This window comes from Cydia splendana, chromosome 11 (assembly GCF_910591565.1).
Source record: "Cydia splendana chromosome 11, ilCydSple1.2, whole genome shotgun sequence".
In the NCBI taxonomy this organism is placed as follows: domain Eukaryota; kingdom Metazoa; phylum Arthropoda; class Insecta; order Lepidoptera; family Tortricidae; genus Cydia; species Cydia splendana.
The window spans coordinates 11,178,920-11,194,090 of NC_085970.1; the positions used below are offsets into that span (position 1 = coordinate 11,178,920).

The following is a 15,171-nucleotide window of genomic DNA, read 5'->3' on the forward strand; positions in this document are numbered from 1 at the left end:
TGCAAGTGTTATTTTAAATGACAACGTCTCTATGAAATTATGACGTATAAATAACACTTGCACTGCGTGGGTGGCGCGGGCTATCAAAACCGCTGCAGACTTTTCTTGGATCCTTTCTAGACGACCAAAATCTTTTATTTTTGACGTCAGATCAAAAGGCGTGAAATGAAACGTAACGCACATCATGTGCCAATGACATTTGGGGTTGTCAATGTCAATTGTCAAATTATAGTCGATTTATGACGGCACTGTGTGTAATTTCGTTGTGTATTATTTTGTGCTACATACTTCGTAATAAAAGAGCGTTCTAAGTGAACATAAAACAATATACCGAATTATTTTGTTGTGAAGTACAGGACAGTAGGCAATAAACTTATTGACATACCTATACTGTAAAGTTTAAACGTTTGGACAGCGTTACTACAGAGCGTTAGTTTGTTGTGCTTTTTAGATTAATATTAATTAAGCTGTTCCTGTATGGCGTGGTAAGTAATGCTTGAAATTAACGATCTATCTTCAATTTATTAACGAAACATGAAAACTTTTACCATATTGACAGCAATAAACTAAGCAACATCTATTTTATTATATTTTACGCCGCACTCCGTAAACAAAAAAGCTTCGTATTACGTTCTTTTTAATAACTTAAGAATGAAACATTTTTGCAGGAATAAGCATTACAGATAGATGTGTGTGTGGAATTAAGGATGCATCCTACAATGTACATGTTTTATACATAACAATGACAATGAGACCCAAAAATGTTCTATCCTTCATATTTCTTCGACCCTGGCTAGGAGTTCCGTTTGGGATATGGATAGCTGTATCCGTGGTGTATTACTGGTGGTTAATATCCCGGATAAGCATCCTAGAGACACAGAACAAGGTGTTACAAGTCGACTCTAGAAAGGGATTGCAAGTGCCTTATGTAAGTATCTATCTTCTTCCTCGCGTTATCCTGGCATTCTGCCACGTCTCATAGGAGTCTGGAGTCCGCTTGACAAGCGACTGCCATCTTTTCTTCCAACCCAGAGAGGAAACTAGGCTTTATTGGGATTAGTCCGGTTTCCTCACAATATTTTCCTTGATGAAAATGTAAGTATCTATATGAAATTAAAAGTTATAGTGGCCTGATTGATTTGAATCATGCAGTTAGTTATATTATTTTATGGTGCCTACCATTGTATAAAAACAAAATGGTTAGAGATATAAGTGAGATTATGTTATAACCAACAGTTTCAACAGTTACAAAAGTTACCATTGTATGAAATAGTAGCAGATAGCTATTCTCTCATAGAATTCACAAAGTGCAATATTTTTTATTATTTATTTTTAAACTTTATTGCACACACAAAAAGTACAACAGGCGGACTTAATGCCGTTATAGGCATTCTCTACCAGTCAACCATAGAGCGAAACAGAAAAGCGTCCATGTGGGTGCAGTGAGAAATAAACAGAAAAAAAACGTAACTTTTCAGCGAAGTAAAATATCAACATTCTAAATAAATACCTACTATATATAATTATGATATACCTTATGACTAAGAGTACACTAAATACATAGATATATATATATATATATATATATATATATATATACACGCTGAAATTTTTATCGTTTTGTTCCCGAAGCGTAGTGGTTAGGTATCGATTACACAGCCAAATAAAATTGTCAAAAAAAATCTAGCTCTTAGTTTCAAAATTGCCAAATAAATAAAAAATAATACAGAACTCGAAGCCGTGAGAATAAATAGTAACACAGAAAAATGCCGCCTCAAACCGTCGCCGCCGCCGCGATTTCATTCGTGCTGATTTTCTAAGGAGCTATCCCTCCCGCACCCCGCACGTCCCGCCGTCACCTGCGCAGTTCACGTCGAGTTGACGTCAGCGGTGTTACTACGTGTTTTACTCATTTCGTGAAACTGATTTTTCACTTGCTTATTTTTTTCATTTGAAGAGCTAGATTTTTTTTGACAATTTTATTTGACTGTATAATCGATACCTAACCTCTATGCTTCGGGAACAAAACGATAAAAATTTCAGCGTGTATATATATATATATACATATATATATACACACATATAAACAAGGATATATACAAATACATATAATTGCATGTGTGTTAAGGGTTACCTACCTACTAATTCCTACTATTATGCTACAGGCCATATAATATAAAAGCATATAATCTTCATAGAAACTTATAATGAGATTAAAAGTAGATAAGATTATTATAGTATGATAGGTACCTATTTACCCAGATACTGGCTGTTGTGTTTATAAATGTGACAATGTTTTTCTCTTGTTACTATAGTGTGTCACTAAGTCTTGTGAAAGGGCCAACACAATTTTAGAATTTTGAATTTTATAAATAGTTATAAAAATGTAATAACCTTATAAGTTCCTGTGAAAGTACTAATTCAATTCGAGTTTTGAATACAAGTCCAAATAAAAAAAAAAACAAAATTCAAAACGCTAAAAATGGCCTTGGTTTTACAAGGCTCATAATACAGGCAATATCAGTTGTCACAACTGCCTGCCTGCTTATTGAATAAACATATAAATTTATCCAGATTCCAGACGCACCAGGCACACTCTGCGAAACCATTCACGTGGCGCTGGTCTGCATGAGCAAATGCCCAAGGATTGTGTCACCAATGCTCAAATCATTGCTGCACCACCGGCAGAACCCTGTGCACTTCCATCTCATAGTGGATGTGGTGTCTGAGCACACAACTAGTCATATGTTTGAGACCTGGGACCTGCCTGATGGTAATTTACTTATATATCATGTGAAATTTATAAATATTTTAATGGGGGAAAATTTCTCAAACATATCTCTTTTTCTAAAAAAAAACCAACAGTAGTTGGACATTTTATTTCATTAAATGTATCTGTAATTCTGTACAGCATTTTTTTCTCAGTTTCACACCAAATTAGTTAAAACTCTTACTTACATGGTATCACTGACTGAAACATAAACATTAATCTGCCTTAGATCAAATTTTAAATAATAGTAACGATAACGTAACGTTTAATTATTTTGTCCAATTACCCCCATCCTAGTACAGAGTCATGAAACTATTTAGAATTCGGAAAATAATACTCTAAATATTTGTTCTGGTATTAGTACAAGAGGTCTTATTCAGACAACAAGCTAAATTATTTTAAATATACTTTGCTTTATACAATTTCCAGTACAATACACCACCTACAACGCTCAGAGCATCCTAAACCGTGTAGCATGGATCCCAACCACCCACTACTCCGGCGTGTATGCGCTGGTCAAACTGTTGTTCCCGGACATACTGCCGGCGACTCTGCGGAGGGTGATTGTGTTGGATTCCGATCTGACCTTTTTGTGTGATATTATGGAATTGTGGAACATGTTTCGGAACATGACGGACCAACAGGTATGCTGTATTCGATAGGTGTTAGAGTACTTCCTAACTCTAAAATGTACTTCTGTCAAGTACATGTTAGAGGATTTCGTCAGGTGACAACCAAAAATCACTCACTAATTACCACTACAAGTTCATAGCCATAGTGAACCGTATTAGTACCATAATAAGGTTTATTTGTGTTTAATTATTTTTTAGTAATTAGTGAGTTGGTTGTCACCATACTTACCCCATTAATCTCTTCATCGAGGTATTAAGTTTACTCAAATTTAGAGCAATGCAGCTAGGGAAACAGCCGAAAGACTGAATCGCAGCACGATTTGGATAATACGAGTATTATGAATTTATGATATTAATGATATTTGTTTATTTAATATGCACATCATTTTAACCATGCTTATAAAAATGGATCCCGCGTTTTTCTTAGTCCCTGTCGCATTTGCTTCACCATGATAAATATTCTGCAGATTCTTCCCCAAAGTAAAATCTGATTTTCACAGAACCTGTTTTATTATTTTCAAGTATATCGGCCTAGTCGAAAACGAGAGCAACTGGTACAAGAACACCGAAATCAGATGGCCCGCGCTCGGCCGGGGCTATAACACCGGTGTGATGTTGTTAGACTTGCACAAAATTCGGACCATCACAGACTGGACGACTCTATGGCACGACGCGATCAACGACAATATAGACCGGCTGAAGACCACGGCCCTGGCTGATCAGGACGTGATTAATGCCATGATTAAAAAAATCCCAAAGATTGTTTATAATATTAGCTGTCATTATAATGTGCAAATGTCGACCGAGACGCTAGCGAAAAGTTGTTATGGGGAAGATGTAAATAATATTAAGGTGAGTTGTCGTAATTAGATCATGCTATTCCATGATAAATTTATTAGTATAATTATGCAGAGCAAGACATATTCCTGAGTAAAACCTAGTCTCAATCTCAACGTTAAACTAGTTAACTAAATATCATCACATTTTAGATAATCCACTGGAACTCCCCGAAGAAATACAACGTTAACATCCCCGACGTGGAGTACTTCCGAAGTATCCACCTTTCTTACGTCAACTTTGATGGTAACCAGCTTCGAGAGAAGTTGCACCGCTGCGACCGCGCCGAAGCAGTCACCGTGAAGGTAGAGTACTTTCGAAGCATCCACATTCTTACGTCAACTTCGACGGTAACCAGCTTCGAGAGAAGTTGTACCGCTGCGACCGCGCCGAAGCGGTCACCGTAAAGGTAGAGTACTTCCGACGCATCCACCATTCTTAACGTCAACTTCGATGGTAACCAGCTTCGAGAGAAGTTGCACAGCTGCGACCGCGCCGAAGCGGTCACCGTGACGGTAGAGTGTAGTCGCGCTGATGTCAGATTTAACTTTTTTTCACTCCAGCCTAAGACAAAAAGTGAACCTGATATTATGCTCTACTACTAAACTTCCTCTCCTACGTCATAACGAAATGATTTTCCGTCAATTTCAGCAGTAAGTATTGCAGTCAAGAAGAGTCGAAATCAAAAAAAATCCATAGGTATATACCCTGTTTAGACGACAACAACGGTTTCACTCACTTGAATTTTTGTCGCTATAATATTGGCGACATGTTTCGGGCCCGTCGGGTATATACTCTTACGGAGAATGGGTAGAATTAGTTTATGTTCTCCCTTGAGACAGGGATTTTATATGGGTTGCCTTTCAAATTTATCAAAGTAAGTAGTAATAGTTTTTCCGTAAATCACTCATAAACGAGGTGGGTTTATTCTCATTATGTTTTCCAGAGCGCAGCCCCCAGCCGTTGTACTAAATTCCGCGCAGCGCAGAACATAAAACTGCGCACACACCTGTACTACATGGACTATAGCTACACGAACGTGGACAATTTTGACGTCACACTAGTGCTGCAGCTGTCTATGGATCGATTGCAGTTCTTGGAGAGGCTCGTGAAGCATTGGGAAGGTGTTAAACGTTTGGTCACTCTTGTACATAAAATAATAGTTCTTTGTTTTACAAGGGGGAAAAGTTGTTGTTTAACCGCTCGTGCTAGTATTGATACCCGAGCAAGCGAAAGATTCCAAAATTGAAATCGACTGCGAGCGAGCGAGGGTTTCAAAGCACGAGGGTTAAACAAAATTTGCCTCCGAGTGAAACATAAAATTTTTCACCACACCAACCCGAAGAAAATATTAACTGTAAGATATCAAGCAAAAACAAACTAAATCAAATCCAAATTAATGTTATTAAATATTAATCATTCAAAATCAACATTTAATAGTCAATTCAACCAGCAAACATAAGAAAACAACTCTAAATTTGCATTTGATTACTTTGCCTCACATGTGAATAAAATGCAACTTAGCTATCGGTTTTTGAAGTACAAAGTAAGCCTTTCCGTGCTGGTGTGGTGAAAACTATATTATAATAAATTCAATCGTATTTCTGACACTATACAAATTTTACTGTACATTTTTCATGCAGAAGTAATTCGGAGCTCCTACATGAACTTTTTTATCGGACACTTAATGGGGTATGAATAGTGTGATGAAGATCAATTCTCCCTGGTTTATTATTTGCTTCAGAATACTGCATTGTGTGTGACTGATTTAAAATGTCATGCATGCGTTATGCGTTTGTTTTATTTGTATTGTACTGACTAACAAGTTGTGTTTGCCAGACTATATCTAATTTCATTTGGCAGGCCCTCTGAGCGCCGCGATATACCTATCCGACTGCGAAGTGGGAGTCCTAGAGAGTTTCATAAAGGATTTCTCTGATACGCTCAGTATTAGGAAAAACATCGGATACCATCTCGTATTCAAACACGAATCTGTAAGTACTCTTTTGATACTTTAATAATAACCTTACCGTCTTAGCATTAAGGTATCTTTTCGCAGAAGCGTGGACAAGACGTAAAGTGTTACCCGCAACTCCAACCACTTTTGTCTAGATTTGCGTGTTTCACAGTAATTTATACCTTATCGTATAACGAACAAACGTCCTTTTTCCCAAGCGACAAAATTTTTATACATCGATCTCTGCAGCTATTACAAACACCATGTTCCACAAGAGTTCAAGATTGTTACTGGAATTTCAATCTTCTCGCTCTAAATGTAAGGTCCAGTTTTCTTCTCCGCGTGGCTTTAGAGAACGTAAACACGCCCTACGTGTTTCTAATGGACGTGGATTTCATGCTAATGGGCATCATTGTAATTTCAATCTTATAGTTCTTAATATAAAGTTTTTCATTCTCCGACGCACTACCATTGTAATTTCAATCTTATCGTTCTACATATAAGGTCCAATTTTCTAGACGCACTACCCAGTGAACTACCTCCGTAATGTAGCCCTAGAAAACGTGAACACGCCGTACGTGTTCCTTATGGATGTGGATTTCGTGCCTATGGCCGGGCTCTACGACCATCTGCGATCTGTCATTAAGCTCGTCAACCCGTATCCACAGAAAATTGTAAGTTTGTTTTCACTTCTCATGCTTGTAATTATAAAGTTCATTTTTAAATCGTATCTAGGCTGACCAAATGGCTATGCTCTAGTTCTAGTGAGTCTAGTGCATAAATTAAAATCATCTAGTGAGACTTTTATAAACTACTAACTTTCCGAACACTTTTTAAACTTTAACGTGACTTAATGGCGTATACTTAAGTTTTAAAATTATCTCCGACGTTACGAGCACGGCGTTGTCCCCGTGGTCTTGAAGATTTAAAAGTTTAAAACTTGAAGGTCAAAGTTGACATCTTCTAGCTGCGCGAGTTTTTCGAACTACCTCTCACTCAGTCTTGTTTACAACTTGAACGTTTTTCACGCTAATATTTGTCTAACTTCATTTTTGGAAAAAAAAAATACCGGCCTTGCATGCGCCGCGCATTTCCACTCGCACTTGACCGTTTTTTTTTTATTTAATTACGCATTCGATCCGTTTACTTTGTCTCCAGTGTCTAGTGGTGGCCGCGTTCGAGACGCGGCGCTACCGGCTGTCGCCGCCGCGCAACAAGACCGCGCTGCTGGCGCGCCTCGCCGCGCGCCGCGGCGCCGACGTGGCGCCCTTCCGCGCGCTCGAGTGGCCGCCCGGCCACCGCGCCACCAACTACTCCCGCTGGGCCACCGCCACGCAGCCCTACCAGGTCACTGTCTATACCAGACCCGCCATACTATATATATATAAGTATGTGAAAAAAATAGCGTCTTTGCGCAGTTGCGCCAACGTTGCGTCTAGCAGCTGCCATAGAGTTGACTACACGCCGACGCTTGGGGGATCTCTACTTCATTCCAGATAACATTAGACTCTAGAATATCAGACATTCTAAACTTTTCTGTGAAGTTGTACAAAACTTGTACTTCGATTACGATACAGCGTGAACGAATACAAATTGTAGACAGTGACAGTTTTAACAGTAATTTAATGACAATGATATCGAGCATTGTTGACCTCTGCCTCTTTAGGTATTTTATACTGAATCTCTCTTTATATATTGTAAACTACTATTATAATATTCTATTATTTACAAATTATGCTGTGAAAGTCGCTTCAAGTATTGGTGGATAAAATGGGTGACTGAAAAACTTGTTTGACTAAAAATTCGATCAATCCTGATCCTGATATCATACACAGACAAGGGGTTATAAAGAGTACTATTTCCCGTTGCAGGTGGAATGGGAGAATCATTACGAACCGTACATTGTGGTCCATCGTTCCGTGCCTAAGTATGACACGCGGTTTTCCGGCTTTGGATGGAATAAAGTAAGTTTATATCTATAAGGCATTTATTATTAGTACTAGCGACCCGCCCCGGCTTCGCACGGTTTAACTAATTATACACCTAAACCTTCCTCAAGAATCACTCTATTGATAGGTGAAAACCGCATGAAAATCCGTTTAGTAGTTTGTGAGTCTATCTTGAACAAACACACAAACCGACAGACACGGCGGGGGACTTTGTTTTATAAGGTGTAGTGATATTAAACCTCTGACGGAACGGGTATCATTATGTTGAGGTTAGGTATACCTCACTTCATTTAATGCAGGATCATTGCTAGCGAGATAACCAGTCAAATCAGCTACTCTTTATGAAACTACTACATACTAAAAAATAAGTATGAGAACGCATATAAAGTCACAAGTGATAAAGTGTTCAACTCCTTTTAATATATTGATTTCAAAAAAAGTTGATAGGTAATGTCGCATCGCCTGGGGGCCTAGTCAAGATGACAAACAGTGATAGAAAACGCCAATCGAAACTTAATGTATGGAAATTATAAATATTTTCATGGCATCTGTCATCTCGCCCACACTGTTAACTGCCCATCGGTAAACCTTATTACAAAACGCATAAGGTCCACCGATGGACAATTAAAAGTGTTGCGGTACATAGTTGTACATAAAATCCAATCTCCGTTGCCAGGTGTCCCACAGCGTAGAACTGCGCGCACTAGGATACAAGGTGGTGGTCCTGCCGGGGGCCTTCGTGGTGCACACGCCGCACGCCCCCTCGCCCGCCATCACCGCCTTCCGGACCAACAAGGAGTACCGACAGTGAGTGTTCAACTACACTAGGATACAGGTGTCCCACAGCGTAGAACTACGCGCACTAGGATACAAGGTGGTGGTGCTGCCGGGGGCCTTCGTGTGCACACGCCGCACGCCCCCTCGCCCGCCATCACCGCCTTCCGGACCAACAAGGAGTACCGACAGTAAGTGTCCAACTACACTAGGATACAGGTGTCCCACAGCGTAGAACTACGCGCACTAGGATACAAGGTGGTGGTCCTGCCGGGGGCCTTCGTGGTGCACACGCCGCACGCCCCCTCGCCCGCCATCACCGCCTTCCGGACCAACAAGGAGTACCGACAGTAAGTGTCCAACTACACTAGGATACAGGTGTCCCACAGCGTAGAACTACGCGCACTAGGATACAAGGTGGTGGTCCTGCCGGGGGCCTTCGTGGTGCACACGCCGCACGCCCCCTCGCCCGCCATCACTGCCTTCCGGACCAACAAGGAGTACCGACAGTGAGTGTCCAACTAGACTAGGATACAGGTGTCCCACAGCGTAGAACTACGTGCACTAGGATACAAGGTGGTGGTGCTGCCGGGGGCCTTCGTGTGCACACGCCGCACGCCCCCTCGCCCGCCATCACCGCCTTCCGGACCAACAAGGAGTACCGACAGTGAGTGTTCAACTACACTAGGATACCCACGGGTGCCCCACAGCGTAGAACTACGTGCATCCCTACATTCAAAATAAGAAAATTTTAAATAGAGGCGGATTGTCAAACAAAATTATGTAGTCACAGTGAATTTACTGCCATCTTTCGACAGATGTTTAAAACTTTTAGAACGCCATTTGACTTTGATCCTTATTCTTTCACAGATATGTATGTGTTATATTTGTTGGCCAAAGGTATGGCGCCATCGCTCGAAAAGATGGAATCATACCTTCGGCCTAGTCTCGAGTAGATTGCGACACTTTTTGATACCTATTTAACAAATTTAACACATATCAGTGAAAAAATAAGGATCAAAGTCAAATGGCGATCTAAAAGTTTTAATCATTTGAGTCGAAAGATGGCAGTAAATGTACTGACTACATAATTTACTTTGATAATATTCCTCTATTTCAAATTCTCTTTGTTGATATTGACTCTTTGCGTCAATAAACTGAGCTTCTCTGCTACACCCCGACGCACTTTCCCTATACATTTAAAACATTCCGCTCCTTTGGAGGCTATGAATATTTGTTAACAAAATACTTGTCTTTCAGTTGCCTGGCGCTCCTAAAGCTCGAATTCATGGAGGACCTCCGCCGCAAGTACAACATAACACTCGAAGACAGCATGCTACACCTGGGCAAGGAACCTGTTAAACTGAGGGCCAAGGAGGCCGACTAGAGGAGTCCACCGGGGCGCTTACGAACGCTATTCTTTTGATACTTTCCAAAATGAACTGATTTCGAAGACCAGCCAGGGGCCGATTGCATAACAAACTACAACTAATATTACAAGCGGAACTCCTTTTCTAACTTCACTTATTAAATAAGGAGTTCCGCTTGTAATATTAGTTGTAGTTTGTTATGCAATCGGCCCCAGGTTATGTATTTTTTTAGAAAAATTGTATAAGTAGCGTTCGTTAATGATGCTCTGGCTCCAATTTCACCACGGTGACAGGAGCGACAATTGTAAAACATCACTGTTGCTGACGTCACAGGCATCCATGGGCTACGGTTACCGCTTACCATCGGGCGGGCTGTATTCCTGTTTGCCACCATCATTGTATTATTAAAAAAAACTTTATTATATCGGAAAAAAAACAGATATTTCTCTTGCTAAGTTTATGACAATTGTCACAAGAAACACTACAATTGTCACGAAATTCCGACATATAACTCATTACCTGTCAAGAATTACCTACAATTCTTCTAAATCTTGACAATTGTCAGAAACTTCGCAAAAGAAATATCTGTTTTTTTCCGATATAATAAAGTTTTTTTAAATAATACAATGCTGGTGGCAAACAGGAATACGGCCCGCCCGATGGTAAGTGGTAACCGTAGCCCATGGATGCCTGTGACGTCAGCAACAGTGATTTTACAATTGTCGCACCTGTCACCGTGGTGAAATTGGGGCCTGGTGGACCTATGGGACTTGATGATACAGTGTAAACTCCATATAACGTCACGCGATATAACGTTTCACTCCCTATAACATCGACATTTTTGGCTCTAGTTGGTTTACTTGTATATTAATTTCTCTCTATTTAACGAAAATTATCTATAACGTCAAAAACTGTCCGGTCCCTTGAGTGTCGCTATATAGAGTTTACACTGTATATTTGTCTGATATAAATAATTAGTCCCTCTCGCACTTACGGTAGGTATTATATCAAATACAACGTAACACTCGATGATAGTATTCTGCACTTCGACAAGAAGCCTGTCAAACTGAGGGCCAAGAAAGACTAAAACAGTCCACCAGGACGCTTACGAACGCTACTCTTTTGATACTTCTGATTTGGAAGACCAACCAACCGAAAAACAACGCTCGGTTATAAAGATTTGTTTAAGAAAAATCTTAACCTCTTTATTTTGACAGATCAAAATTGCATTTGTCTTGGCAAGTTTTGATGTGTGAGCGGCTAGAGGTTAAGAGTAGCGTTCGTTGGTGATACTCTGGTGGACCTGTTGATGACATGTTTATGTATGATATAAATAAAGTCCCTTCTGCACTTACGGTATTAAGTACATCTTGATTCTCGAAGACAGTAAGCTTCTCTTCGGCAAGGATCTGTCAAACTGAGGCCAAGGAGGTTGACTAAAGGAGTCCACCAGGGCGCTTACGAACGCTACTTTTTTTGATACTTATAAAAATGGTGTTTTCGTAGATCAACCAATCGAAAAACCACGGTCGGTTATGAAGATTTTTTTTATCATAAGTGTAGCGTTCGTTAGTGATGCTCTGGTGGACCTGTTGGACTTGATGACATGTTTATGTCTGGTATAAATAAAGCATTGCCCCTTATTCATAAAACTTTACGGGCCTGATTTAGTTAAATTATGTTTTATCCCTTTCTTACAAATACATAAGTAACATAAGTCAAAATGACAGATAAAGACAAACGATTCATAGCTAATAATTCAAGCCAGTAACGCGTTTATGAATAAGGCCATTAGTCCCTTCCGCACTTACGGTACTTGCTAGTGAGGGATAAATCTTTATCGTTTTTACAAAAAAATATTACTGTGTATAAAATTTGACTAGTCAAATTGTGACAGCAAAAATCAACGTGAATGTAAGCGCAAATGACTAATACAAGAGACGCGCTTTATTTCTTCATCATCGATTTAAATACGATAAATAACGAGACAACAATTCAAGATTGTGCAATAAGTAATTCCTGCTAGATTGAAGCGTAAAATTTTAACTTTAAGAAGCACTATGGTTTATAATTATCATAAGTGAAGAATTTTGATAACCCGAGGCTGTGAAAAATGTCTAGATGAAAAAAGCTGTTTACCTTTATATAGTTATCAACAGTAGGCCCTATGTCACTGACTCGCTAAAAATGATTAGCAAAAAATATACTTGTCTCCTTAGGGTGGTATTCCATCTGTCCAATGTGTATTGCGACTCACATTTTGCTTCATGAAAGAGGGAGACACAATGACATTGGGCAGGTGGAATACCACCCTTATGCAGGAAGGGCAACAATATATTAATGCATGCGTATAAAAGAAGTCAAGACGTCAAAAACAAGCTTTTATGATCTGACATCGGGTCTGTCTCTCTGTCACTCGAATAAGCAAGAGCGATAAAGAGGCAGATAACAATTTTCGATATTGGCGGTATTAGGTCCTCTGAATCCAGTTTTTTTTTAAGTGGTGCCAGCTTACTTACCCTACTTCTGGATACCTATCAGTATATAACGTTATATTAAAGGCGACATTCCCTATATGAATGAATGAAATACCATGACAATTATACCAATTATATTTTTATAACTAGTTATTCCAAAGAAGTACTTTCAAATGTTAAATTAGTTACATACTTATTAATATTGTAAGAGAGATTGTTACGATGTATAATAAGATTTGATGAGTAATTTTCGTATTACAAGTTGTTGTTATTTTTATCTGTACGAGTCATAGTAGCAAATTGGAGCTATACAAAAGTGATTTATTTTATGAAAGCGTAACACCAAATACCTAAGTCAAGATAAGTTACAGTATACAGTATAAATAGATGCTTCATTTCAAGAATTATTACGAAGATCATGATTAAGTGATCAAATTCTCGATCTCGAAATGAAATCTCTAAAACAAATGCGAAAGAGTATTTTATAACGTAAAGTTATTGTATTAAGTCATTTTTATCGTTGTTTTAGTTTAAGTTTTATAATACACAATAAATGCAATGTATTATTATAATCATGTATTTTTAATTAATTTTAAAATCTTGTCCTGGGTTTTATACCACATCAGGAATGTCATATTTACCTTTTATTTGTCCATTTAGCTTATGTATCAATTAGATTTCAGTATACTTCATTGGTCACCATTCTAGACTCCACATTTCCTAATAAATTGTTGCTATTAGGATTTTCCTTGGTAGTCAACAACCAGAGCAGGACAATTATCTGAAAATCTAATTCTTGTACATCCTTCTTCAAATTCGCGACAGCTTTCTTTGCGCTAACCAGAGGAGAGTTATCGTTCATCGATGATCCCTTAGATTCCGTTCTTTGCTTGATATTCTCCACTTTAGCTGTCAGTTCATTCAGCATTTCCTGCCTTTCTGTGACGCCTACGCTTACTTCTTTATATTCATTACTCACTTTACCCAGTTCATCAAGAAGCGCGCCATATTCTTTAACCAAGGGCTCGAATTGTTCATTCAAGATATTCTCTCTAGCTGCTATTTTATCCATAGCCGAACTTATGTTGCCATGGAGTTTATTGAGCTGTGTCCCGGTAGTTTTAAATCTATCAAATAGTTCATCCCTATAAGTTTTCATTTGCGCGTGTCGCGCCCTCCAATCCCTTCCGTCAGCAGTTATTTTCAACCTTAAAGCCGGTGCGACTCTCTCTAGCTCCAGTTTCCACGCTTCCCAATCGTGAACCTTATCCGCCACGTTACTCGATTCTTTTTCGTCTTCACTTCCAAATTCGCCTTCAGATTCTTCAGAATAAATCGCCATTTCTTCTTCGACCTTGTCTAGCGTTATTTCTGTTTCGTCTTCCACTTGATCTATGTCGTCAATAGTTTCTTCAGTATCAGTTAAGTTTATAACCGGTTGCTGCCAGACGAAGTTTTCTTGTTTCATGGCCTCGTCAGCTAATATGTTAAGTATGTAGCTGACCTCTTCTCCGAAGCCCTGTTTAAGTTTGTGTGAAGAGAAATCTACCGTAATTTGTTTTTCTCGTAAAACTTCGATGATGTTGGCTATGGTTGAGTTAGGGTCGTCTTCTTCTTGTGGCTGTTCGAATACTCTCCCAGCCTTTCTGATGAGCCAAGCAGCGGTCGACGCGAACACAAAGAACTGCTCGCCAGGGTTGGTGGAGGTGATGAAGTAGTAGCGGCTCATGGGCTTCATTTTTATCTGAGGCCGTAATTCCGTGTCAATTTTTAGCAATCGCAGCTTATCCATTAGATTTAAATCCATTTTAGAAATTATCTGAAAAAAAAAACATTACATACTTACATATTCCCAAAATTAAATACGCATAATTGATCTCCAATACTGGGGAGACCAGCGTAACGTAAGTAGCCATGCCCAAAAATACTAGTAAACTATATACCTACTGCGTTCTACTAAGACTACTCGGACCTATATACTCTACCTCTGTCTAGTATTCGCTAGGAAATCTACATGACAACTGACCTGCCTTCAAAATCGCTTATATATTAGCTTTACAACCAAAATAATATCGAGCACACGATGTACGAAATAATTTGACGACTAGTCAGTTAGTATACACGCGGTTGCTATGACAACTGGTTGTCAACACCCTCCACACCTCGGAAGTTCCAAGTTCCAATCTACGCTACGCTACGGTACATTTGATTTACGACTCTTCTCTTTCCGATCAGACTTTACCACCAAGTTACCACACAAATAGGGAATATTAGGCAAAGCTCTGCGTAGGTGGCACCTTTGTGGCACATACAGTAAACAAACCACATTGACACATCACACGTCACGTCAATCACATGGCCTACCGCGAAACAAGAAAATCGAAATTTCGTTATCTAATCTCTCT

At 39.2% G+C, this 15,171-nt stretch overlaps 2 protein-coding genes across 4 annotated transcripts; one reads left to right on the forward strand and one right to left on the reverse strand.

Moving 5' to 3' along the window:
* The first annotated feature begins 261 nt into the window (after positions 1 to 261).
* Positions 262 to 10,395, forward strand: LOC134794891 (xylosyl- and glucuronyltransferase LARGE2s-like). 3 transcript variants are annotated; one of them, XM_063766728.1, is made up of 13 exons: positions 262 to 485; positions 669 to 928; positions 2,575 to 2,773; positions 3,200 to 3,414; positions 3,925 to 4,254; positions 4,392 to 4,544; positions 5,186 to 5,363; positions 6,103 to 6,233; positions 6,715 to 6,870; positions 7,355 to 7,543; positions 8,068 to 8,160; positions 9,139 to 9,269; positions 10,180 to 10,395. In XM_063766728.1, exons 2-13 carry the CDS (start codon positions 743 to 745, stop codon positions 10,304 to 10,306), a joined length of 2,088 nt encoding a protein of 695 aa, XP_063622798.1. In that variant the 5' UTR covers positions 262 to 485; positions 669 to 742; the 3' UTR covers positions 10,307 to 10,395. The 3 variants fall into 3 exon arrangements, with proteins under 3 accessions (XP_063622798.1, XP_063622800.1, XP_063622799.1); XM_063766730.1 differs by lacking the exon at positions 9,139 to 9,269 and adding an exon at positions 9,457 to 9,586 and having other exon boundaries at positions 264 to 485; positions 10,180 to 10,342; XM_063766729.1 differs by having other exon boundaries at positions 318 to 350.
* A 2,148-nt stretch (positions 10,396 to 12,543) lies between these two features.
* Positions 12,544 to 14,882, reverse strand: LOC134794921 (intraflagellar transport protein 57 homolog). The gene is made up of 2 exons (XM_063766778.1): positions 14,793 to 14,882; positions 12,544 to 14,585 (listed from the first exon to the last, which is right to left on the reverse strand). The coding sequence occupies exon 2, from the start codon at positions 14,571 to 14,573 to the stop codon at positions 13,446 to 13,448; it is 1,128 nt and encodes a 375-aa protein (XP_063622848.1). The 5' UTR covers positions 14,574 to 14,585; positions 14,793 to 14,882; the 3' UTR covers positions 12,544 to 13,445.
* Positions 14,883 to 15,171: the final 289 nt, after the last annotated feature.